Here is a 25,306-nt window from a genome sequence, read left to right as displayed (position 1 = left end):
GCCTGCCCCTGGACCCAGCCACCTGCCTTCTCCTGTGTATGACCTCCTGCCTTCCCCTGGACCCAGCCACCTGCCCTCTCCTGTGTATGACCTTCTGCCTGCCCCTGGACCCAGCTACCTGCCTTCTCCTGTGTATGACCTCCTGCCTTCCCCTGGACCCAGCTACCTGCCTCCTCCTGTGTATGACCTTCTGCCTGCCCCTGGACTCAGCAACCTGCCTTCTCCTGTGTATGACCTTCTGCCTGCCCCTGGATTCAGCAACCTGCCTTCTCCTGTGTATGACCTTCTGCCTGCCCCTGGACCCAGCTACCTGCCTCCTCCTGTGTATGACCTTCTGCCTGCCCCTGGACCCAGCCACCTGCCTTCTCCTGTGTATGACCTTCTGCCTGCGCCTGGACCCAGCTACCTGCCTCCTCCTGTGTATGACCTTCTGCCTGCCCCTGGACCCAGCTACCTGCCTCCTCCCGTGTATGACCTTCTGCCTGCCCCTGGACCCAGCCACCTGCCTTCTCCTGTGTATGACCTTCTGCCTGCGCCTAGACCCAGCTACCTGCCTCCTCCTGTGTATGACCTTCTGCCTGCCCCTGGACCCAGCTACCTGCCTCCTCCTGTGTATGACCTTCTGCCTGCCCCTGGACCCAGCTACCTGCCTCCTCCTGTGTATGACCTTCTGCCTGCCCCTGGACCCAGCTACCTGCCTCCTCCTGTGTATGACCTTCCGCCTGCCCCTGGACCCAGCTACCTGCCTTCTCCTGTGGGCCTTTGCAATAAACACCTACTGCACCCTGCACTTGAAACCAGCTCTCTGTCTCCCCTCTGTGTTTATTACAGTTTTTTTTCTGCTTTACACCGGGAAGAGTAGCTGCCTTGGCAGCAGCAAATGGAGATCCATAATAAATACAAATACCAGAGACGGTAATGTGAAGAACAACATGACCTGCATCAATGACAAATTGGGATATAACGTTAGTCCAACGAGACAGTTTCCAAGTTCTAAAATTCTACAGTAGAAAGCCCTGCTTTCATTTTGTCACACTCTCAACCGTAAAATATTTTCTGTAATTAGCTCGCAATTAACTTGTAAATAATGATCTTGTAGTGAGTTTATTTTCCTGTAATAATGAATACAAATGAGCTAGAGTTAAGACATTGTCAGCTATATGATATAGCCATTATTTGAACTGGCTATCCAGCTAACTTAATGTTGGTTAGCTAGCTAACAAGCTAGAAATAAGCCAAAACATTGTTTAGAAAGTTGCTTTCAGTTACCTGGTTTGCTAGATTTACATAATACTAAATACATTTTTAAACGGATGGGTTTATTGGTGTTAAAATACACCAGTCATGCAATTTTGGACCACCAGGCTGCTGATGTAATGTAGCTTGTTTTTGTGTATAATCTTTCATAACGACAAGTTTGATGTCAATATAATTTTATTTTACTTTTAACTAGGCAAGTCAGTTAAGAATGCATTCTTATTTAACAATGACGGCCTACACTGGCCAAACCCTCCCCTAACCCGGAAGGTGCTGAGTCAGTTGTGCGCCACCTTATGGGACTCCCGATCACAGCCAGTTGTAATACAGTCCGGGATCAAACCAGGGTCTGTACTGACACCTCTAGCACTGGGATGTCGTGCCTTAGACAGCTGCGCCACTCGGAAGCCTTAAAAACATGAATGATGTCACTGAGACAACTGTATACAGACATGTCGATAGACAAAGTATAAACCATTCTTGAAAGCTTTGGTTGTTTAGTGTCACACCCTGATCTGTTTTACCGGGCTTCAAATCATATCCAATTTTATTTGTCACATGCACATGGTTACCAGGCGGTGATACAGCCCGACAGGATGCTCCTGATTGTGCATCTGTAAAAGTTTGTGAGTGTTTTTGGTGACAAGCAAAATTTAATCAGCCTCCTGAGGTTGAAGAGGAGCTGCTGCGCCTTCTTCACCACACTGTCTGTATGTGCGGACCATTTCAGTTTGTCCGTGATGTGTATGCCGATGAACTTAACTTTCCACCTTCTCCACTACTTTCCCATCGATGTGGATAGGGGGGTGTTCCCTCTGCTGTTTCCTGAAGTCCATAATCGTCTCCATTGATTTGTTGACATTGAGTGTGAAGTTATTTTCCTGACACCACACTCCGAGGGCCCTCACCTCCTCCCTGTAGGCTGTTTCGTCGTAAATGATAATCAAGCAAACCACTGTATTGTCATCTGCAAACATGATGATTGAGTTGGAGGTGTGCATGGCCACGCAGTCATCGGTGAACAGGGAGTACAGGAGAGGGCTGAGAATGCACCCTGGGTCCCCAGTGTTGAGGATCAGTGGGGTGGAGGTGTTGTTTCCTACCCTCACCACCTGGGGGCGGCCAGTCAGGACGTCCAGGACCCAGTTGCACAGGGCAGGGTTGAAACCCAGGGTCTCGATCTTAATGACGAGTTAGGAGAATACTATGGTGTTAAATGCTGAGCTGTAGTCAATGAACACCACTCTTACATAGGTATTCCTCTTGTCCAGATGGGTTAGGGCAGTGTGATTGCGGTTGTGTTGTCTGTGGACCTATTGGGGCGGTAAGCAAATTGGAGTGGGTCTAGGGTGTCAGGTAGGGTGGAGGTGATATGGTCCTTGACTAGTCTCTCAAAGCACTTCATGATGACGGAAGTGAGTGCTACAGGGCGATAGTCATTTAGCTCAGTTACCAAGTTACCTTAGCTTTCTTGGGAACAGGAACCATGGTGGCCCTCTTGAAGCATGTGGGAACAGCGGACTGGGATAGGGATTGATTGAATATGTCCGTTAACACACCAGCCAGCTGGTCTGCGCGTATTCTGAGGATGCGGCTATGGATGCCGTCTGGGCCGGCAGCCTTGCGAGGGTTAAACACGTTTAAATGTTTTACTCCCGTTCGCTGAAGTGAAGGAGCATCCGCAGGTTTTGGTAGTGGGCCGTGTCAGTGGCACTGTATTGTCCTCAAAGCGAGCAAAGAAGTTATTTAGTTTGTCTGGGAGCAAGACATTGGAGTTCGCGACGGGGCTGGTTTTCTTTTTGTAGTCCGTGATTGACTGTAGACCCTGCCACATACCCCTTGTGTCTTAGTCGTTGAATTGCGACTCTACTTTGTCTTTATACTGACACTTAGCTTGTTTGATTGCCTTGCATAGGGAATAGCTCCTCTGTTTGTCTTTGGTCATGTTTCCAGTCGCCTTGCCCTGATTAAAAGCAGTGGTTCGCGCTTTCAGTTTTGCGCGAATGCTGCCATCAATCTATGTGGGTACAACATCACCAATGCACTTGCTAATAAACTCGCTCCACGAATCAGCGTATTCATCAATGTTATTTTACGACGATATGCGGAACATATCCCAGTCCAAGTGATCGAAGCAATCTTGAAGCATGGAATCCGATTGGTCGGACCAGCGTTGAACAGACCTGAGCACGGGCGTTTCCTGTTTTAGTTTCTGTCTATAGGCTGGGAGCAGCAAAATGGAGTCATGGTTAGATTTTCCGAAAGGAGGGCGGGGGAGGGCTGTATGCTTCGCGGAAGTTAGAGTAACATTGATCCAGGGTTTTGCCAGCCCGGGTTGCACATTCGATATGCTGATAAAATTTAGGGAGCCTTGTTTTCAGATTAGCCTCCCCAGCTACAATAAATGCAGCCTCAGGATATGTGGTGTCCAGTTTACATAGAGTTTGTCTCCACCCCCCTCCAGGTGTCGCCAATCTTCCTCATTATCCCCCAGTGTATTTATACCCGTGTTCTCTGTTTGTCTGTTGCCAGTTCATTTTTTTTTTCGTGAAACCTACCAGCAGTTTTCCCCTTGCTCCTGTCTGTTCTAGTTCCTGTTTTTCTCGGTTTTGATCATTCTGCCTGCCTGCCTGCTTACTTACTGACTTTAACGTCCCTATAGGGAAATTTTGTTGCAGTGTCATGTACACATTTAAAGTTAAAAACAAAACAAAATTGACAATACAACTTTCATAACAGTTACATAGTAATACAAACATTATATATAATAATAATAATCCAAATTATTTTTTTTTTAAAAAGACTAACCTGGTGGCCTTACGGAGTCGATAGGAACCTTCGCCCGAGCTATTTAGGAGGGATATCACACCTGGCACAAATGATTGTCTAGTTGTGTTTTTCCTGCTGAAGGGTGCCCTATACCTGCACCCAGAGGGGAGTAGTTTAAAGTCCAGGTACAGGGGGTGGCTTGGGTCTAAAATGATTATGTGAGCCTTACGGAGGGCCCTGACCTTAAAGATCTCATCCAGGCCTGACTGTTTGACTCCAATTATCTTGCTTGTTGTGGTAATAATCCTTCTCAAGATATTTATCTGGCTGACAGTGGCATTGCCAAAACAACAAACAATACAAAAGTTAAAATACTCTCAATAAAAGATTTGTAAAACAGAGTCAATATAGTACAGTCTACATTAAAAGATCCCAGCTTGTAGATCAGGTCTGTACATTTACTCCACTGAAGCTTATTGTCCAAAAGCATATCCAGATATTTGTATTCCTCAAAAATGTCAATATTTTGACCTCTGACAGATGTTGCAGAGGTAGGTGTTGTACGCTTCCTGAAGTCTATGCACATCTCTTTGGTCTTGTTGGTATTGAGGACCAAGTGGGATTCCTCACACCACTCTACAAAGTCAACTAGGACCGGGCCATGATGTTCCTTGTCATCATGCAACAGGCTGATCAAAGCAGTGTCATCAGTGAACTTAACAAGGTGTCTGTCAATATGGGAACTGGTACAACTATTAGTGTACAAGATGTACAGGAGTGGGGACAAAACACATCCCTGAGGAGAGCCTGTGTTGGTATTGCATATATCCGACACGTGGGGACCTATTTTGACTCGCTGTGAGCATGGCTCAGGAAGTCCAACAGCCACAAAACCAGCCCCCCATCTAAGGAGAAGTGCCAAATGAGTCACTGTGCCAGAATGTAAGGCTGGTTTGTATTGAAGGCAGAAGAAAAGTTAACAAACAGAATCCTGACATGGGATTTGGTACCCTCTAGATGTCTATAGACCATGTAATGGAGGGTAAGAATGGCATCATCAACTCCTCTGGTAGGCTGATATGCAAACTGAACTGGGTCGAGAAGCTTCTGAGTGACACTGAGAATATGATTTTTCACAATTTTCTCAAGGCATTTCATTACTAAGACTGTCAAGGCGACAGGTCTGTAGTCATTCAGCACAGATGGATTAGATGCTTTAGGAATTTGTATAATTATTGAGATTTTCCACAATACTGGCACATGTTGCTGGTTCTATACTTTGCCACACCACACTAGATTATTGACCCCTGCCTGCTCTGACCTTGAGACTGTCTGCCATTCTGGATCTTTTGCACCCTATCTGGATTACCAACCTCTGCCTGCCCTTGACCTGTCATTTTGCCTGCCCCTGTACTAGTAATAAACTGTTGTTACTCCAACACTGTTTGTATCTGGGTCTTACCTGAAACGCGATAGTTTAGTACACTACCGTACTCACTCTGTTCAGCACATGGCCTTATATGTGAAAGAGATGTGTGGGGTTAAGGCTTAAGAGGGTGTGAACAATTGTCATGCCCTGACCATAGACAGCTGTTTATTCTCTGTTGGTTGGGGCGTGATAGTGACTAGGGTGGGTCATCTAGGTGATTAATGGTTTATGTTGGCCTGGTATGGTTCCCAATTAGAGACTGTTGTTTATCGTTGACTCTGATGGGGGATCATATTTAGGCAGCCATTTCCTCATTGTGCTTTGCGGGATCTTGTCTACAGATAGTTGCCTGTGTGCACACCAGTAGCAGCATGTTTCGTTTGTGCTTGTTTGTTTTGTTAGTGAGTTTCTATTAATTAAAATATGTGGAACTCTATGCACGCTGCACCATGGTCCAATCATTATGACTATCGTGACAACAATGCTGAATAGGTGTAGACAAAGAGCTCTCCAGTAGGTGTACTCAAATATTCACAGGCAATTTTCTCAAAGTTTATCAACCTTTCAAGCAGAATTACTTTCCCATTGTTCCTCAACTGTAGTGTATGATATAACATTTTCTAGCTCTGAGTCTCCACTTTTATCCAATGTAAAAAACACTATTTAAAATGTTACATAAGACAGAATTGAGCCGGCTGGTCACATATTTGGTTTTGCATTCAAAAGGCTACAAAAAACAGAGCTTATATAGATAGACCTACAAGAAGGCTTGGTCATCGTCAGGCCCCTCTTATTATTAATGGTTTGCTCACCTCAAGGTTGCATTGGTCACAGAACAAGTGTCAAATTATCTGAACATTGAGTGCTGTGGCGCCAAGTGAAGCCTCGAGCAACCTGTTCAACCTCTGCACACCTCCATTGAATATGCAACAACAGTGAAAGTCAGTTTTCACAGGAATATTGCAAAATGCCTTTTACTCACAGGGCAGCTATTCCCCAGTGGGCCCCAGATTTCTTCCCGGCTTCTATGAAGAGTGAGAGGCCAATGAGGTTGATGGTGGGAGCGATGGCCAGGGGCCCGATAAACTTCAGCACCAGACCAACTAGACCTGACAAGCCCAGTACTAGCTGGAGCAGGGAAGACACCAAGATGGCCCCCTGGATCTGTGAATGACAAGGCAAAGAGATTAGCGTGAGACTGGATTAGCTTTATTCTCTGAAAGCTAGTGTATTTCCTATGTAAAGAGGGTTGGTTATGTTTCCACTTGCCACTGCAGCAATAAACTTAGTGTACAAAACATTAGAAACACCTGCTTTTTCCATAACATAGACTGACCAGGTGAATCCAGGTGAAAGCTATGATCCCTTATTGATGTCACCTGTTAATCCACCTGTTAATCCACCTGTCACCTGTTAATCCAATGTAGATGAAGCGAAGGAGACGGGTTAAATAAAGATTTTTAAGCCTTGAGACAATTGCGAAATGGATGGTGTACAGTATGTGTGCCATTCAGAGAGTGAATGGACAAGACAACATATTTAAGTGCCTTTGAACGGGTATGGTAATAGGTGCCAGGCGCACTGGTTCGAGTGTGTGAAGAATTGAAAAGCTGCTGGGTTTTTTCCAGCGCAACAGTTTCCTGGTTGTATTAAGTATGGCCCACCACTCACTGGACATTGAGCACTGAGCCAACTTTACACAACTGTGGGAAGCATTGGAGTCAACATTGGCCAGCATCCCTTTGGAACTCTTTCGCCATTGGTCTTGCTTACAGATAGAGGGCGACTGCAAACTTCAATAAATCCCAGTCTGATATTGACATGCAAGTGGTAGGTCATGTTCTAAAATAGTGCATTCTAATGACGTATTGACAATATGTACGAGTTCACCATGTACATGGTGAAGTTATTAATTAGGCCTTGGATGGTGTATCAATACGGGGCGGCAGGTAGCCTAGTGGTTAGAGCATCGGACTAGTAACCAAAATATTGCAAGATCAAATCCCTGAGCCGAAAAGTAAAAAATCTGTCGTTCTGCCCCTGATCAGGCAGTTAACCCACTGTTCCTAGGCAGTCAATGAAAATAAGACTTTGTTCTTAACTGATTTGCCTAGTTAAATAAAAATAAAATACATCTAGTCACTACAAAGATACAGGCGTCCTTCCTACCTCAGTTGTCGAAGAGGAAGTAAACTGCTTTGGGATTTGACCAATGTTGATTTAAAAACAGTTACAGAGTTTAATGGTTGTAATATGAGAAAACTGAGGATGGATCAACAACATTGTAGTTACTCCACAATACTAACCTAAATGACAGATTGAAAAGAAGGAAGCATATACAGACTAAAAATATTCCAAAACATGCATACTGTTTGCAAAAAGGCACTTTTGGCAATACTGAGCAAAATATTGGACAAAGAAATTAACTTTTTGTCCTGAATATGAAGTGTTTTGTTTGGGGCAAATCCAACACAACAAATCACTGAGTATCACTCTTCATATTTTCAAGCACAGTGCTGGCTGCATTATGTTATTTGTATGCCTGTCATCAGCAAGGAATAAGGATTTGTTTTAGGATAAAAAGAAAAAGGAATACAGGTATAAGCACAGGCAAAATCCAAGAGAAAAACATGCTTTCTAACAGACACTGGGAGACTAATTCATCTTTCAGAAGAACAATAACCTAAAACACAACGCCAAATGAACACTGGAATCACTTACCAAGACAACATTGATACCGGAGCGCCAAGTCTAGGACCAAAAGGCTCCTTATAACAGCTAGAACCCCAAAGCCATAAGACTGCTGAACAACTAATCAAATGTCCACTGGACTATTACAGCTCTGTACACTGCTGCTACTCGCTGTTTATTATCTATGCATAGTCACTTCACCCCTACCTACATGTACAAATGACCTCTAACCTTTACCCCGCATACTGAATCGGTACCTGTACCCCCTGTATATGTTCTCATTGATGTTATGTTATTGCGTTACTTTTTATTATTTTTTTTTTTTATTTAGTTTTTTCTTATTTCTTGAACTGCACTGTTGGTTAAATTTACATTTTCATTTAACTCTTATCTTGAACTGACATCCAGTGGAACAGCCACTTGCATCTAAATCTTTTTTTTGTTTAAGGGAAGAGGTGGGGTTTCAGGGGCTTGTATAAGTAAGCATTTCACGGTAAGGTTTACACTTGTTGTAGTCGGCGCATTGTGACAAATACATTTGGATTTTATTTGCTTTTATTTGATTTGAATGTTCCTGAGTGGCCTAATTACAGTTTTGACTTAATTACGTATTGGCAAAACTTGAAAATGGCTGTCTAGAAATGGTCAACAATCAACTTGATGGAGCTTGAAGGATGAGAAATAAGGCTCCAAAAGACTAACAGCAGAAATCAACACCGAAGGTGCTTCTATAAAGTATTCACTCAGGGGTCTTAATAATTATGTAAATGTTCAAACATTTCTAAAAACGTGTTTTCACTTTGTCATTATGGGGTATTGTGTGTAGATGAGTGAGAATTATTATTTTTTTCAATCCATTTTGAATTAAGGCTGTAACACAACAAAATGTGGAATAAGTCAAGGTTGTGGTTTTGTCTCACCAGGGGTGATGGTCGGATTCGCATTTATCGTCAAAGGAATGAGCATTATACCGAGGCCTGTACTCTGAAGCGGGATCGATTTGGAGGTGGAGGGTCCGTCATGGTCTGGGGTGGTGTGTCACAGCATCATTGGACTGAGATTGTTGTCATTGCAGGCAATAGCAACGCTATGCGTTACAGGGAAGACATCCTCCTCCCTCATGTGGTACCCTTCCTGCAGGCTCATCCTGACATGACCCTCCACCATGACAATGCCACCAGTCAATGTAACTATTTGTTCAGCACTTTTGAAATGTAAAAATTATACTAATAATTTAATTTAAGCTATATTTAACTAGGCAAGTCAGTATCTCAGACAACTGAGATAGGAAGGACGCCTGTATCTTTGTAGTGACTAGGTGTATTTATTTTATTTTATTTTAACGAGGCAAGTCAGTTAAGAACAAATTCTTATTTACAATGACAGCCTACCAGTGGAACAGTGGGTTAACTGCTTTGTTCAGGGGCAGAGCAACAGATGTTTACCTTGTCAGCTCGTGGATTCAATCCAGCAACCTTTCGGTTAATGGCCCAATGCTCTAACCACTAGGCTACCTGCCACCCCAAAATGTACAGCGACACTATTTGTACAGTATTCTCCCTGTATACCAAGTCAGAACCATAGGATAAATTAAGGGGGCAAATAAGCAGACCATATTTGATGATGACATTTCTCTAAAACAGATTATAGGCTACATCAAGTCAGAACACTCTGCAAAGTTCTGCGGGGAAAGGGACCAAATTATTAGGGTTAGGCACATGGCCTACTAACATCTTTCTAGACAATATACACTTAGCATTAATTTCTTAGCTACAATATACATATCTCCCTGGCATATTACATAATACACTGCTCAAAAAAATAAAGGGAACACTAAAATAACACATCCTAGATCTAAATGAATGAAATATTCTTAATAAATATTTTTTTCTTTACATAGTTGAATGTGCTGACAACAAAATCACACTAAAATTATCAATGGAAATCAAATTTATCAACCCATGGAGGTCTGTATTTGGAGTGACACTCAAAATTAAAGTGGAAAACCACACTACGGGCTGATCCAACTTTGATGTAATGTCCTTAAAACAAGTCAAAATGAGGCTCAGTAATGTGTGTGGCCTCCACGTGCCTGTATGACCTCCCTACAATGCCTGGGCATGCTCCTGATGAGGTGGCGGATGGTCTCCTGAGGGATCTCCTCCCAGACCTGGACTAAAGCATCCACCAACTCCTGGACAGTCTGTGGTGCAATGGAGTGAGACATGATGTCCCAGATGTGCTCAATTGGATTCAGGTCTAGGGAACGGGCGGGCCAGTCCATAGCATCAATGCCTTCCCCTTGCAGGAACTGCTGACACACTCCAGTCACATGAAGTCTAGCATTGTCTTGCATTAGGAGGAACCCAGGGCCAACCGCACCAGCATATGGTCTCACAAGGAGTCTGAGGATCTCATCTCTGTACCTAATGGCAGTTAGGCTACCTCTGGCGAGCACATGGAGGGCTGTGCGGCCCCCCAAAGAAATGCCACCCCACACCATGACTGACTCACCGCCAAACCGGTCATGCTGGAGGATGTTGCAGGCAGCAGAACGTTCTCTACGGCGTCTCCAGACTCTGTCACGTTTGTCACGTGCTCAGTGTGAACCTGCTTTCATCTGTGAAGAGCACAGGGTGCCAGTGGCGAATTTGCCAATCTTGGTGTTCTCTGGCAAATGCCAAACGTCCTGCACGGTGTTGGGCTGTAAGCAGAGTCTGTTTCTGACCATGGTAGGCTATCCTGCCGCCCCCAGCATGGCCACCGTATTCAACCTTTTCTGGCGCATGGTGTTGCGTGTGAATGTTTATCCTTTTAAGATTGGAAAAAATATCCTTTCAGATAGATGTTTTAAATCCTTTAACCCAAACTTGGAACACACACCCGCTCCACTGAATAGCAGGCATGGGATGCAAAATAGTGATTACTTTGCAACGCTTGCAGTTAGCCACTGTTTCCTTCAAAAACCAATCACTGTTGAATTTGGGATTTCCGATGAGCACCGCTACATTTAATCTAGAATTTATTTTCATATGATAAGGATTGAAAAGGATTTGCCAGTAGATTTGTCAACATGATTCATGATGATAACTGCTTGACTAGCTTGCTAGAGGTTTGAAATATGATGTTGACAAGATCAGTCCAATCAAAGCTACGGTAGATATAACGCGATTTGACAATATTATCTGTGACCAATGACCTTGAGCCTTCTTGGATGGGCACTTCTAACTGTAGATTCTGCAGTGATGTAGTGTCCCCATGAGTGACAGTACACTGCGCCAATCACAGCGCAACTAGTGAAGATTACCAATATATACGCTCTGTATTTTCTGCTGGCTGCCCCTCCACCACAGAAAGCACTGAGAAAAGAGACCATGGTTGTATGAGGCTTTTTTCACTCAATTAATTTGTTTTTACAGTGTTTGCAAACTGATAGGTGACTCATTTATTTAATTTTCTTTAGCTAAACAGGTGGGGCTCTGAATGACGGTTTGCCACTGTATTGGGGGCATCCTGGGATGTGCTTTTGTATGTAATTACTGTAAGAGTAAGTTAGCTAGCACGCTCTAATTGTAATGATCACATTATTTCATATTAGTCAAATTCAACTCCATCTTTCATCAAAACAGATGGATTATTCATCACAAAATTTGATATTTGATGTTGCCATTTATTTTATGATTATTTCATTGGCAAAGTGGGCAAACTTAGGCAGGAAATGCCCACAACGAACAGTAAGCAATTGTATTCATGAGTAAAAAAAACAAATAATGAAAGAAAAGAGTGGTAAAAATTATTGTTGTCGATCAATAGTGACAAACCTTGCATTGGCGACTTAAATGGAAAGCTACTGAGGATGGTAGGTGATTATAGCCACTCCTATCTGTCATATTTTTAGTCTGAGCCTAGAGGAAAGGCTTTGTCCTCAGGCCTGGAGGGAAGCTAAAGTAATTCCGCTACCCAGGAGTGGTAAAGCAGCCTTTACTGGTTCTAACAGCAGACCTATCAGCTTGCTGCCAGCTCTTAGCAAAAAACATTGTGTTTGACCAAATAAAATGCTATTTCTCTGTTTATTTATTTATTTATTTTTATTTCACCTTTATTTAACCAGATAGGCTAGTTGAGAACAAGTTCTAATTTACAACTGCGACTTGGCCAAGATAAAGCATAACAGTGTGAACAGACAACAACACAGAGTTACACATGGAGTAAACAATAAACAAGTCAATAACACAGTAGAAAAAAAGAAAAAGGAGTCTATATACATTGTGTGCAAAAGGCATGAGGAGGTAGGCGGATAATTACAATTTGCAGATTAACACTGGAGTGATAAATTATCAGATGGTCATGTGTGCAAAAGAGCAGAAAAGTAAATAAATATAAACAGTATGGGGATGAGGTAGGTAAATTGGGTGGGCTATTTACCGATGGACTATGTACAGCTGCAGTGATTGGTTAGCTGCTCAGATAGCAGATGTTTGAAGTTGGTGAGGGAGATGAAAGTCTCCAACTTCAACGATTTTTGCAATTCGTTCCAGTCACAGGCAGCAGAGAACTGGACGGAAAGGCAGCCAAATGAAGTGTTGGCTTTAGGGATGATTAGTGAGATAAACCTGCTGGAGCGCGTGCTACGGGTGGGTGTTGCCATCGTGACCAGTGAACTGAGATAAGGCGGAGCTTTACCTAGCATGGACTTGTAGATGACCTGGAGCCAGTGGGTCTGGCGACGAATATGTAGCGAGGGCCAGCCGACTAGAGCATACAGGTCGCAGTGCTGGGTGGTGTAAACAAATTAACAATAGACTTTCAGCATGCTTATTGAGAAGGGCACTCAACATGTACTGCACTGACACAAATGACTGATTATTGGTTGAAAGAAATTGATAATAATAAGATTTAGGGAGCTGTACTGTTAGATTTCAGTGCATCCTTTGAAATTATTGACCATAACCTGTTGTTGAAAAAACCTATGTGTTATGGCTTTTCAAACTCTGCCATGTCGTGGATTCACAGCAATCTATCTAATATAACTCATAGGGTTTTCTTTAATGGATGCTTCTCTAATGTCAAACATGTAAAGTGTGCTGTACCGCAGGGCAGCTCTCTAGGCCCTCTACTCTTTTTTTTTTTTTTACCAATGACCTGACACTGGCATTAAACAAAACATGTGTGTCCATGTATGCTGATGAGTCAACCATAATACACATCAGCAACCACAGCTAATGAAGTTACTGAAACTCTTAACAAAGAGTTGCAGTCTGTTTTAGAATTGGTGGCCAGGAATAAACTGGTCCTGAACATCTCTAAAACTAAGGCCATTGTATTTGGTACAAATCATTCCTTAAGTTCTAGATCTCAGCTGAATATGCTAATGAATGGTGTGGCTGTTGAACAGGTTGAGGAGACTAAATTACTCGGTGTTACCTTAGATTGTAAACTGTCATGGTCAAAACATATAGATTCAATGGTTGTACAGATGGCGAGAGGTCTGGTCGTAATAAAGAGATGCTCTGCTTTTTTGACACCACACTCCAAAAAGCAAGTTCTGCAGGCTCTAGTTTTGTCTAATCTTGATTATTGTCCAGTTGTGTGGTCCAGTGCTGCAAGGAAAGACCTCGTTAAGCTGCATCTGGCCCAGAACAGAGCGGCACATTTTGCTCTTAATTGTAATCAGAGAACTGATATAAATACTGTGCAGGCCAGTCTCTCTTGGCTAAGAGTTGAGGAGAGACTGACTGCATCACTTCTTTTTTTATAAGAAACAGTCATGTGTTGAAAATCCCAAATTGTTTTCATAGTCAACTTACACACCGCTATGACACACACACTTCTCCCACCAGACATACCACCAGGGGTCTTTTCACAGTCCCCACATCCAGAACACATTCAAGAAAGCGCACAGTATTATATAGAGCCCTTTTTGCATGGAACTTCCTTCCATCTTATATTGCTCAAATAAACAGAAAACCTGGTTTCAAAAAACAGATAAAACAACACCTCGCGGCACAACACCTCTCCCCCGTTTGACCTCGATAGTTTGTGTGTATGCATTGATATGTAGGCTACGTGTACCTTTAAAGAAAATGGAAGTAGTTCTGTCCTTAAGCTGTTCTTGACTATTGATGTTCTGTATTATGTCATTTTGTATTATATTTAATGTATTGTGTGAACCCCAGGAAGAGAAGCAGCTGCTATTACAACAGCTAATGGGGATCCTAATAAAATACCTAAATACCAAATCTCCCTGCTAATGCACAGTTATTTCCATGCTAACAGACTAATCATGAATCTACAACCATCAACATACTGTTGTCTAATGTGCCTCCTTGTCAGGTGTTTACATTTATTGTATTTTAAATGTTTTGTCATTGTTATGACATTTGATTACAAAATACCTAGTCTGATATTGACATGGATGCGACGAATCACGAATCTACAGCCATCAACATCCTGTTGTCCTGCACATCTACAGTGCATTTAGAAAGTATTCAGACCCCTTGAATTTTTCCACATTTTAAGTCACAGCCTTATTCTAAAATGTGTTTTTAACTCTACAATCTACACACAATATCCCATAATGAAAATGCGAAAACAGGTTTTTAGAAATGTTTGCAAATGTATTTAAAAAAATAGATACCTTATTTACATAAGTATTCAGACCCTTTGCTATGAGCCTCGAAATTGACCTCAGGTGCATCCTGTTCCCATTGATCATCCTTTAGATATTTCTACAACTTGATTGGAGTCCACCTGCGGTAAATTAAATTGATTGGACATTATTTGGAAATCCACACATCTGTCTATATAAGGTCCCATGATTGACAGTGCATGTCAGAGAAAAAACCAAGCCCAGAGGTCAAAGGAATTGTCCGTAGAGCTCTGAGACAGGATTGTGTCGAGGCACAGATCTGGGGAAGGGTACCAAAAAAGGTCCGTAAGTACACATTCTCCCCAATTTTGATCTTGTCTCATCGCTGCAAATCCCCAACAGGCTCGGGAGGCAAAGGTCGAGTCATGAATCCTCCGAAACATGACCCGCCAAGCCATGCTTCTTAACATTTAATCGAGATGCCAGCCGCACAAATGTGTCGGAGGAAACACCTATCAGTGACGACCGTGGTCAGCCTGCAGGCGTCTGGCCCGCCCCAAGGAGTCGCTACAGCGCGATGAGCCAAGTAAAGCTCCCTGTCCAAACCCTCCCCTAACCCGGATGATGCTGGGCCAATTGTGCACCGCCCTATGAGACTCCCGATCATGGCCACCTAAAGGACTCTCAGACCATGAGAAACAAGAATCTCTGGTCTGATGAAACCAACATTGAACTCTTTGGCATGAATGCCAAGCATCCCATCTGGAGGGAACCTGGCACCATCTCTACGGTGAAGCGTGGTGGTGGAAGCATCATGCTGTGGGAATGTTTTTCAGTGGCTGGGACAGGGAGACTGGTCAGAATCGAGGGAAAGATGAACAGAGGAGAGAGATCCTTGATGATAACCTGCTCCAGAGCGCTCAGGACATCAGACTGGGGCGAAGGTTCACCATCCAACAGGACAACGACCCTAAGCACACAGCCAAGGCAACGCAGGAGTGGCTTCAGGACAAGTTTCTGAATGTCCTTGAGTGGTCCAGCTAGAGCCCAGACTTGAACACAATCAAACATATCTGGAGAGACATGAAAATGGCTGTGCAGCCTTGCTCCCCATCCATCCTGATAGAGCTTGAGAGGACCTGCAGAGAAGAATGGGAGAAACTCCCCAAATACAGGTGTGCCAAGCTTGTAGCTTCATACCCAAGACTCAAGGCTGTAATCGCTGCCAAAGGTGCTTCAACAATGCACTGAGTAAAGGGTCTGAATACTTGTGATATTTAATTTTATAAATATATTTATATATTTGAAAAATGTCCAAAAAATATGTTTGCTTTGTCATTATGGGGCATTGTGAGTAGATTGATGAAGAAAAAAACAATTTAATACATTTCAGTATAACGCTATAACGTAACGAAATGTTGAAATAGTCAAGGGGTCAGAATACATCCCGAATGCACTGTAATGTGCTTCTATTGTCAGAATAAATACCAAGCAACTGGGGCTGCTGGCTAGGCATTGTACGATCACATCTGTTCCACCTATTAAAATCAATCAATATTCCCTATGCACATCCATCAACATTCACTATAAACATCTATGAACATGTTTTAGGGTGAACGTTTTAGGTTGAATGTTTTAGGGTGTGTTGTGAATTGTAAAACAAAAAAAAACACATAAAACCTGTCTTGTCAATGTGTAAAAGATGTATTGGGTGGAATTACTGTCCAGATTTGTCTTCGCTAAACTATCAATGTTTCCCATCAAATATTTTGGGTGAAGCAGTGAACACACAGCCCACATGCACTGAATTGCAAACTATTTAAGGTAATTAATCTTACCTAAGCCCTAAAATCGTCAGTGTCAAGTATATTTGTAAGGGCCTCCCTTGAGGACTAGGTGTAGTTTCTAATGACTTATAAGGCTTATATAAGAGGCAGTGACTCATACCAGGTGGTGAGGGTAGGCAACAACATCTCCTCCCCGCTGATCCTCAACACGGGGGCCCCACAAGGGTGCGTTCTGAGCCCTCTCCTGTACTCCCTGTTCACCCACGACTGCGTGGCCACGCACGCCTCCAACTCAATCATCAAGTTTGCGGACGACACAACAGTGGTAGGCTTGATTACCAACAACGACGAGACGGCCTACAGGGAGGAGGTGAGGGCCCTCGGAGTGTGGTGTCAGGAAAATAACCTCACACTCAACGTCAACAAAACTAAGGAGATGATTGTGGACTTCAGGAAACAGCAGAGGAACACCCCCTATCCACATCGATGGAACAGTAGTGGAGAGGGTAGCTAGTTTTAAGTTCCTCGGCATACACATCACAGACAAACTGAATTGGTCCACTCACACTGACAGCGTCGTGAAGAAGCGCAGCAGCGCCTATTCAACCTCAGGAGGCTGAAGAAATTCGGCCTGTCACCAAAAGCACTCACAAACTTCTACAGATGCACAATCGAGAGCATCCTGGCGGGCTGTATCACCGCCTGGTACGGCAACTGCTCCGCCCTCAACCGTAAGGCTCTCCAGAGGGTAGTGAGGACTGCACAACGCATCACCGGGGCAAACTACCTGCCCTCCAGGACACCTACACCACCCGTTGTTACAGGAAGGCCATAAAGATCATCAAGGACATCAACCACCCGAACCACTGCCTGTTCACCCCGCTATCATCCAGAAGGCGAGGTCAGTACAGGTGCATCAAAGCTGGGACCGAGAGACTGAAAAACAGCTTCTATCTCAAGGCCATCAGACTGTTAAACAGCCACCACTAACAGTGAGTGGCTGCTGCCAACACACTGTCATTGACACTGACCCAACTCCAGCCATTTTAATAATGGGAATTGATGGGAATTATGTAAATATATCACTAGCCACTTTAAACAATGCTACCTTATATAATGTTACTTACCCTACATTATTCATCTCATATGCATATGTATATACTGTACTCTACATCATCGACTGCATCCTTATGTAACACATGTATCACTAGCCACTTTAACTATGCCACTTTGTTTACTTTGTCTACACACTCATCTCATATGTATATACTGTACTCGATACCATCTACTGTATGCTGCTCTGTACCATCACTCATTCATATATCCTTATGTACATGTTCCTTATCCCCTTACACTGTGTATAAGACAGTAGTTTTGGAATTGTTAGTTAGATTACTTGTTGGTTATCACTGCATTGTCGGAACTAGAAGCACAAGCATTTCGCTACACTCGCATTTAACATCTGCTAACCATGTGTATGTGACAAATAAAATTTGATTTGATTTGATTTGATACCTGATGGGGGCTCAAATATTTAAAGTGCTCTGTGACAAGTTGCAGCTGAGGATACATATTGAATTTGTAAAGTCTTACAGTCAGAAGTGTAAGCATGTAAACAACAGAAACTCAGTGAAAGAAAAGATAGTTTGATTTAGAGTCCTGGATTTCTTGGATATGAGTAATTTCAGACAGTTGGTTAGCTTTTTAGCACTCAGTACATACAGAGATGTAGTGGGGGATATACGCAGGGATATTAAGATGTACAGTATACCCCCAAAAATGTCATTGGGCATTGCAAATACTCATACTCATATTCTTAATCTCCACTGATGCGTATACAAGTAGTTTAGCTCCAACTTGAGAAAACGTAGGCAAAACATTCAGTCAATTTAAAATGATGTGTTTGCTCAATTTGTCTCATATGCTCATTCAAATAGAAATTATAATTTGTGAATCTTACCTACAAAAGGCTGTGGAATTAGTTAAACACACACAATGCTTTTAACATATAATGTTTTCAACATACATATTTGACACACGTTAACGTACAGGATTACATTGTGCATGTTCATTTACACACTAACTATTATTCATCATGTCGTCACCTGGGATTTGAACTTCAAACCTCCAGCTACACCACCATGTCTGTGTCAATTATCAGTTAATCTGACTATTCTCTCATCATTGATTTGATTTACACTACCTATTTCAGCTATTTTAGTTTTTTAGTTATGGTTGTCTAATGTTGGTGGGCCATATTACTCTGTTTAAATTGTACTCCTTAATCACAATGATAAATAAAATAATAATGTTGAACATTAATTACTTTATAAATGAACATGCACAATGTAATCATGTAAATTGAAAATGTTGTATGTTATTAATAGCACTGTGTGCTACTTCTGCAGCCTTTTTTAGGTAAGATGCTCAGATAATAATTTTGAGTTAAATGAACATATGAGACAATTTGAGCAAACAATTTTAAGTCGACAGATTTTTCTGCCTATGTTTTCTCAAGTTGGAGCTAAATTTAGGACATATTTTTAGGTAACACTAGGACCAAAAAGTTGAGTAAACAAAAAAAAAGCCTGTGGAACCAGTTACTTAATAATAATTAGTTTAAACAACTACATTGTTTATTTGACATTGGGTGCTGTTTGAGTGAACATTTCTAAAGGCTTTGCCCAAAAATCGTCCCAATTAATTATTGACTGCAAAGTCTATGAATGAAAGTGCACCCAACTATTTTATTTTACTAGGCAAGTCAGTTAAGAACAAATTCTTATTTACAATGATGGCCTACCCCACCCAAACCCACGCTGGGCCAATTGGACCCAGCCAAACCCACGCTGTGCCACGCCAGCCAAGCCCACACTGGGCCATGCTGGAGCAATTGTGCGCCGCCCTATGGGACTCCCAATCACACCCAGTTGTGATACAGCCTGGAATCAAACCAGGGTCTGTAGTGATGCCTCTAGCACTGAGATGAAGTGCCTTAGACTGCTGCACCACTCAGGAGCCTCAGTTTGAGACCGTTGACAATTTCATGCATGGAGAGACATAACATATTCTAACAAGTCATAAGTCAAACCAATATACCTGGATGCTGGATGAAAGGTGCTATCGACACTTAGTACAATTGATTTAGTGTCCTGAGTGGTATGTACATGAGTTCAGACAGTGTGTTAGCAATATATCACTTACTCCCGACAATTTGTATTTATTTAGTACTTCATTTATATTGCTATGTGATTGATATTAGTTCAGGAAGTTTTTTGTATATCACTTGTTGGATCTAGACCGCAAACATACCTCTCTCATGCGTAACTTCCACACCTCATCAGAGTCCATTAGCAGGGAGCCAGTGGCATTTTGAAGCTGCTGGGACATGGCACTGGGGGCAGGGCACTGCCACTTGGGCAGAGCAAGTATGGCCAGAGTGGGGGTGATGAAGCTAAAGGTACCCCCCTGGAGGATTGGCAACCTGTGGAAAGAAACAACAAAAATCTGTAGTGGTGTGGGGGCTGTGCTTTGGCAAAGTGGGTGGGGTTATATCCTTCCTGTTTGGCCCTCGGATGGGGCCACGGTGTCTCCTGACCCCTCCTGTCTCAGCCTCCCGTATTTATGCTGCAGTAGTTTGTGTCGGGGGGCTAGGGTCAGTTTGTTATATTTGGAGTACTTCTCCTGTCCTATTCGGTGTCCTGTGTGAATCTAAGTGTGCGTTCTCTAATTCTCTCCTTCTCTCTTTCTTTCTCTCTCTCGGAGGACCTGAGCCCTAGGACCATGCCCCAGGACTACCTGACATAATGACTCCTTGCTGTCCCCAGTCCACCTGGCCATGCTGCTGCTCCAGTTTCAACTGTTCTGCCTTGTTATTATTCGACCATGCTGGTCATTTATGAACATTTGAACATCTTGGCCATGTTCTGTTATAATCTCCACCCGGCACAGCCCACATAGCCTGGTTCCTCTCTAGGTTTCTTCCTAGGTTTTGGCCTTGCTTGGGAGTTTTTCCTAGCCACCGTGCTTCTACACCTGCATTGCTTGCTGTTTGGGGTTTTAGGCTGGGTTTCTGTACAGCACTTTGAGATATCAGCTGATGTACGAAGGGCTATATAAATACATTTGATTTGATTTGAAAGAAAGAGGCAACCAGTAGCATGCATGGGTTAAGGATGGAATGGTCTGGTTCATCTACCAGTGGTCTGCCTGGTAGCAAATAAGATTTAAGATTAAAAGAGTACAACTACCCTGGGCTTTTTAGAACCAACCTTTGACCTAAAAGTGTATAGATGCAGATTGTCAAAGAAGCTCAAGTTAACTCGATCATGACATACCCAATATTATCCCAATGTCATCTCAATGGCCACGGAATGATTCCTGATATCTGGAGCCAAGAAAGGATGTATGGTAACGATAAGCTTAATTGAAATGGGTAGGTGATTGGGTAGCTAGTAAGGTAGCTGGTTGGGTAGCTAGTAAGGTAGCTGGTTGGGTAGCTAGTAAGGTAGCTGGTTGGGTAGCTAGTAAGGTAGCTGGTTAGGTAGCTAGTAAGGTAGCTGGTTGGGTAGCTAGTAAGGTAGCTGGTTAGGTAGCTAGTAAGGTAGCTGGTTGGGTAGCTAGTAAGGTAGCTGGTTGGGTAGCTAGTAAGGTAGCTGGTTGGGTAGCTAGTAAGGTAGCTGGTTAGGTAGCTAGTAAGGTAGCTGGTTGGGTAGCTAGTAAGGTAGCTGGTTGGGTAGCTAGTAAGGTAGCTGGTTAGGTAGCTAGTAAGGTAGCTGGTTGGGTAGCTAGTAAGGTAGCTGGTTAGGTAGCTAGTAAGGTAGCTGGTTGGGTAGCTAGTAAGGTAGCTGGTTGGGTAGCTACTGTAGGTGCCTATTTGCCTGATTTCTTCCACTGGATGCATCCCTGGTCCAGTAGTTTTAGCCTTATAGCCTTTAGCCTTAACAACAGTTGAGATACACTGAGTGCAAAAAACATTAAGAACACCTGCTCCTTCCATGAAAGACTGACCAGGTGAATCCAGGTGAAAGCTATGATCCCTTATTGATGTCACGTGTTAAATCCACTTCAATCAGTGTAGATGGAGGGGAGGAGACAGGTTAAAGAACGATTGTTAAGCCTTGAGACAATTGAGACATGGATTGTGTATGTGTGTCATTCAAAGGGTGAATGGGCAAGACAAAAGATCGAAGTGCTTTTAGTAAGTTCCAGGCGCACTGGTTTGTATCAAGAACTGCAACGCCATACTAAGAAGGTGTTCCTAATGTTTAGTATACTCAGTGCATATTCAGTGTCATTACTGTATACTACTAGAGGGTACACGTATTAGTTCAAACCAGCTTAAATAAATAAGGTTGCAATTAGGTTATGTTTATGATACATAACTGCTGGGCTGTGATAGACTCATCTGGGTGATTGTCGAGTCTTATAGTGATATAATACCATACTGACCAATCTTGCACCTGGGCTCTTCAGCTCTAACTCATGGAAACTCAACATAAGGCTTTGGACAGGAATCATTCTTAAACTGTGGTAGGCCCAGGCCCTAAACCTGTCTTCACTATACTGTACATTAGGGCATTAAGCTGTCTGGAACTTTACTTTACTTAGAACTGGAGACAGATATTTCCAAAAGGATTACCTAGATGGAAATAAACTCAGCGATTTAAGAAACGTCCCTTTTTCAGGACCCTGTCTTTCAAAGATAATTCATAAAAATCCTAATAACTTCACAGATCTTCATTGAAAAGGGTTTAAACACTGTTTCCCATGCTTGTTCAATGAACCATAAACAATTAATGAACATGCACCTGTGGAACGGTCGTTAACACACTAACAGCTTACAGACGGTAGGCATTTAAGCTCACAGTTATGAAAACTTAGGATACTAAATAGGCCTTTCTACTGACTCTGAAAAACACCAAAAGAAAGATGCCCAGGTTCCCTGCTCATCTGTGTGAAAGGGCAATAAATTGCAATGTCCGTACTGTGAGACGCCTAAGACAGTGCTACGGGGAGACAGAATGGACAGCTGATCGTCCTTGCACGGGAAAACCATGTGTAACAACACCTGCACAGGATCGGTACATCCAAACATCACACCTGCAGGACAGGTACAGGATGGCAACAACAACTGACAGAGTTACACCAGGAACACACAATCCCTCTATCAGTGCTCAGACTGTCTGCAAAAGGCTGAGAGAGGTTGGACTGAGGGCTTGTAGGCCTGTTGTAATGCAGGTCCTTTCCAGACATCATCGGCAACAACGTCGCCTAAGGGCACCAACCCACCGTCGCTGGACCAGACAGGACTGGCAAAAAGTGCTCTTCAATGACAAGTCGTGGTTTTGTCTCACCCAGGTGATGGTCGGTGTCGCGTAAATCGTCGAAGGAATGAGAGTTACACCGAGGCCTGTACAGTATTCTGGAGCGGGATCGATTTGGAGGTGGAGGGTCCGTCATGGTCTGGGGTGGTGTGTCACAGCATCATCGGACTGAGCTTGTTGTCATTGCAGGCAATCTCACTGCTGTGCGTTACAGGGAAGACATCCTCCTCCCTCATGTGGTACCCTTGCTGCAGGCTCATCCTGACATGACCCTCCAGCCCGACAATGCCACCAGCCATACTGCTCGTTCTGTGCGTGATTTCCTGCAAGACAGGAATGTCAATGCTCTGCCATGGCCAGCGAAGTGCCGGGATCTCAATCCCATTGAGCACGTCTGGGATCTGTTGGATCGGAGGGTGAGGGCTAGGGCCATTCCCCCAAGAAATGTCTGGGAACTTGTAGGTGCCTTGGTGGAAGAGTGGGGTAACATCTCACAGCAAGAACTGGTAAATATGGGGCAGTCCATGAGGAGGATATGCACTGCAGTACTTAATGCAACTGGTGGCCACACCAGATATGGACTGTTACTTTTGATTTGGACCCCCCCCCCCATTGTTCAGGGACACATTATTCCATTCCTGATAGTCACATGTCTGTGGAACTTGTTCAGTTTATGTCTAAGTTGTTGAATCTTTTTATGTTCATACAACTATTTACACACAGTTGACAGTGAGAGGACGTTTCTTTTTTTGCTGAGTTTAGAGAAGGATTTATGTTAAGTTCAGATCTCTGTTTGGGTTCAGATGTGTGTTTGGTTTCAGATGTGTGCACGATTGCGTGTCTACTCAAGCATGCATGCACACAGCCTTGTCTGTGTGTTCTTCTAAGCCTCTGTGGGTTTAAAGTAGGCTCCTACATGTGTTTGCATTTATACATCCTTGTGTCTATACACTGAGGCCTATACACTGAGTGTACAAAACATTAAGAACCCCCTCACCCCCCACCCTTTTTGCCCTCATAACAGCCTCAATTCATCGGTGCATGGACTCTACAAGGTGTCGAAACATGGGCCAGCATCCCTGTGGAATGCTTGACTCCAATGCTTCCCACTGTTTCAAGTTGGCTGGTTGTCCTTTGGGTGGTGGACCATTCTTGATACACACGGGAAACTGTTGAGCGTGAAAAAGCCAGCAGGGTTGCAGTTCTTGACACAAACCGGTACGCCTGGCTTCTACTACCATACACATTTCAAAAAGACTTGAATATTTGTCTTGCCCACTCACCCTCTGAATGGCACACATACACCATCCATGTCTCAATGCTTAGCAATCCTTCTTTAATCCGTCCCCTCCTCTACACTGATTGAAGTGGATTAAACAAGTGACATCAATATGAGATCATAGCTTTCTCCTGGATTCACCTGGTCAGTCTAAGTCATGGAATGAGCAGGTGTTCTTTTTAAATAATTTTTATTTATCCTTTATTTAACTCGGCAAGTTATGACAGGTTAGGGTTTCTACATGGAGTGTACTACCTGTGGTTGGCACTGGAGAGCACCAGTGGGTTTCCTCTAGTATCCAGGTGACCCTGAATGGGCTTATTGGGATCACCTGCTTGATGACTATATAGGTTCCTCTGTGGACTGGGCCAGCTGATCAAGTCTCATGTTTTGTTCAGTGTTACCTACCTTGCTTTGTTGTTTTGATATGAAGCCCTTGAGTAAATATTCTGGATTTACCCTTACCTCTGCCTGCTGTGAATCTGTGCCTGGGTCAAAGTTCATACTAGCACTAATGTCAAACAAGTCAGTTAAGAACAAACTCTTATTTACAATTACGGCCTACCCTGGCCAAACCCGGACGATGCTGGGCCAGTTGTGCACTACCCTATGACACTCCCAATCACGGCAGGATGTGATTCAGCCTGGATTTGAACCAGGGACTGTAGTGATGCCACTTACACTGAGATGCAGTGCCTTAGACCACTGTGTCACACGGGAGCCCGAGTGGTGCAGCGGTTTTGTACAATCAGTGTATATATATATATAAGTCGGAAGTTTACATACACCTTAGCCAAAAACATTTAAACTCAGTTTTCACAATTCCTGACATTTAATCCTAGTAAAAATTCCCTGTTATAGGTCAGTTAGGATCACCACTTCATTTTAAAACGGTGAAATGTTGGAATAAAAGTAAAGAGAATGATTTATTTCAGCTTTTATTTCTTTCATCACATTCCCAGTGGGTCAGACGTTTACATACACTCAATTAGTATGTGGTAGCATTGCCTTTAAATAGTTTATCTTGGGTCAAACGTTTCGGGTAACCTTCCACAAGCTTTCCACAATAAGTTAGGTGAATTTTGGCCCATTCCTCCTAACAGAGCTGGTGTAACTGAGTCATGTTTGTAGGCCTCCTTGCTCGCACACGCTTTTTCAGTTCTGCCCACAAGTTTTCTA

General features: G+C 43.2%; 1 protein-coding gene across 1 annotated transcript in view; it reads right to left on the bottom strand.

Moving 5' to 3' along the window:
• The window catches only part of si:dkey-106n21.1 (solute carrier family 23 member 2), a 67,656-nt gene that overhangs the window by 27,267 nt on the left and 15,083 nt on the right, over positions 1 to 25,306 (bottom strand). Inside the window, exons 4-5 of the mRNA XM_035790292.2 lie at positions 19,835 to 20,006; positions 6,438 to 6,619 (exon numbers count right to left, since the gene is read on the bottom strand). Coding sequence (XP_035646185.1) covers positions 6,438 to 6,619; positions 19,835 to 20,006 — 354 coding nt within the window. The remainder of the gene's footprint in view (positions 1 to 6,437; positions 6,620 to 19,834; positions 20,007 to 25,306) is intronic.

This window comes from Oncorhynchus keta, chromosome 17 (genome assembly GCF_023373465.1).
Source record: "Oncorhynchus keta strain PuntledgeMale-10-30-2019 chromosome 17, Oket_V2, whole genome shotgun sequence".
Classification (NCBI taxonomy): domain Eukaryota; kingdom Metazoa; phylum Chordata; class Actinopteri; order Salmoniformes; family Salmonidae; genus Oncorhynchus; species Oncorhynchus keta.
This window is presented reverse-complemented; position numbering and strand designations above follow the sequence as displayed.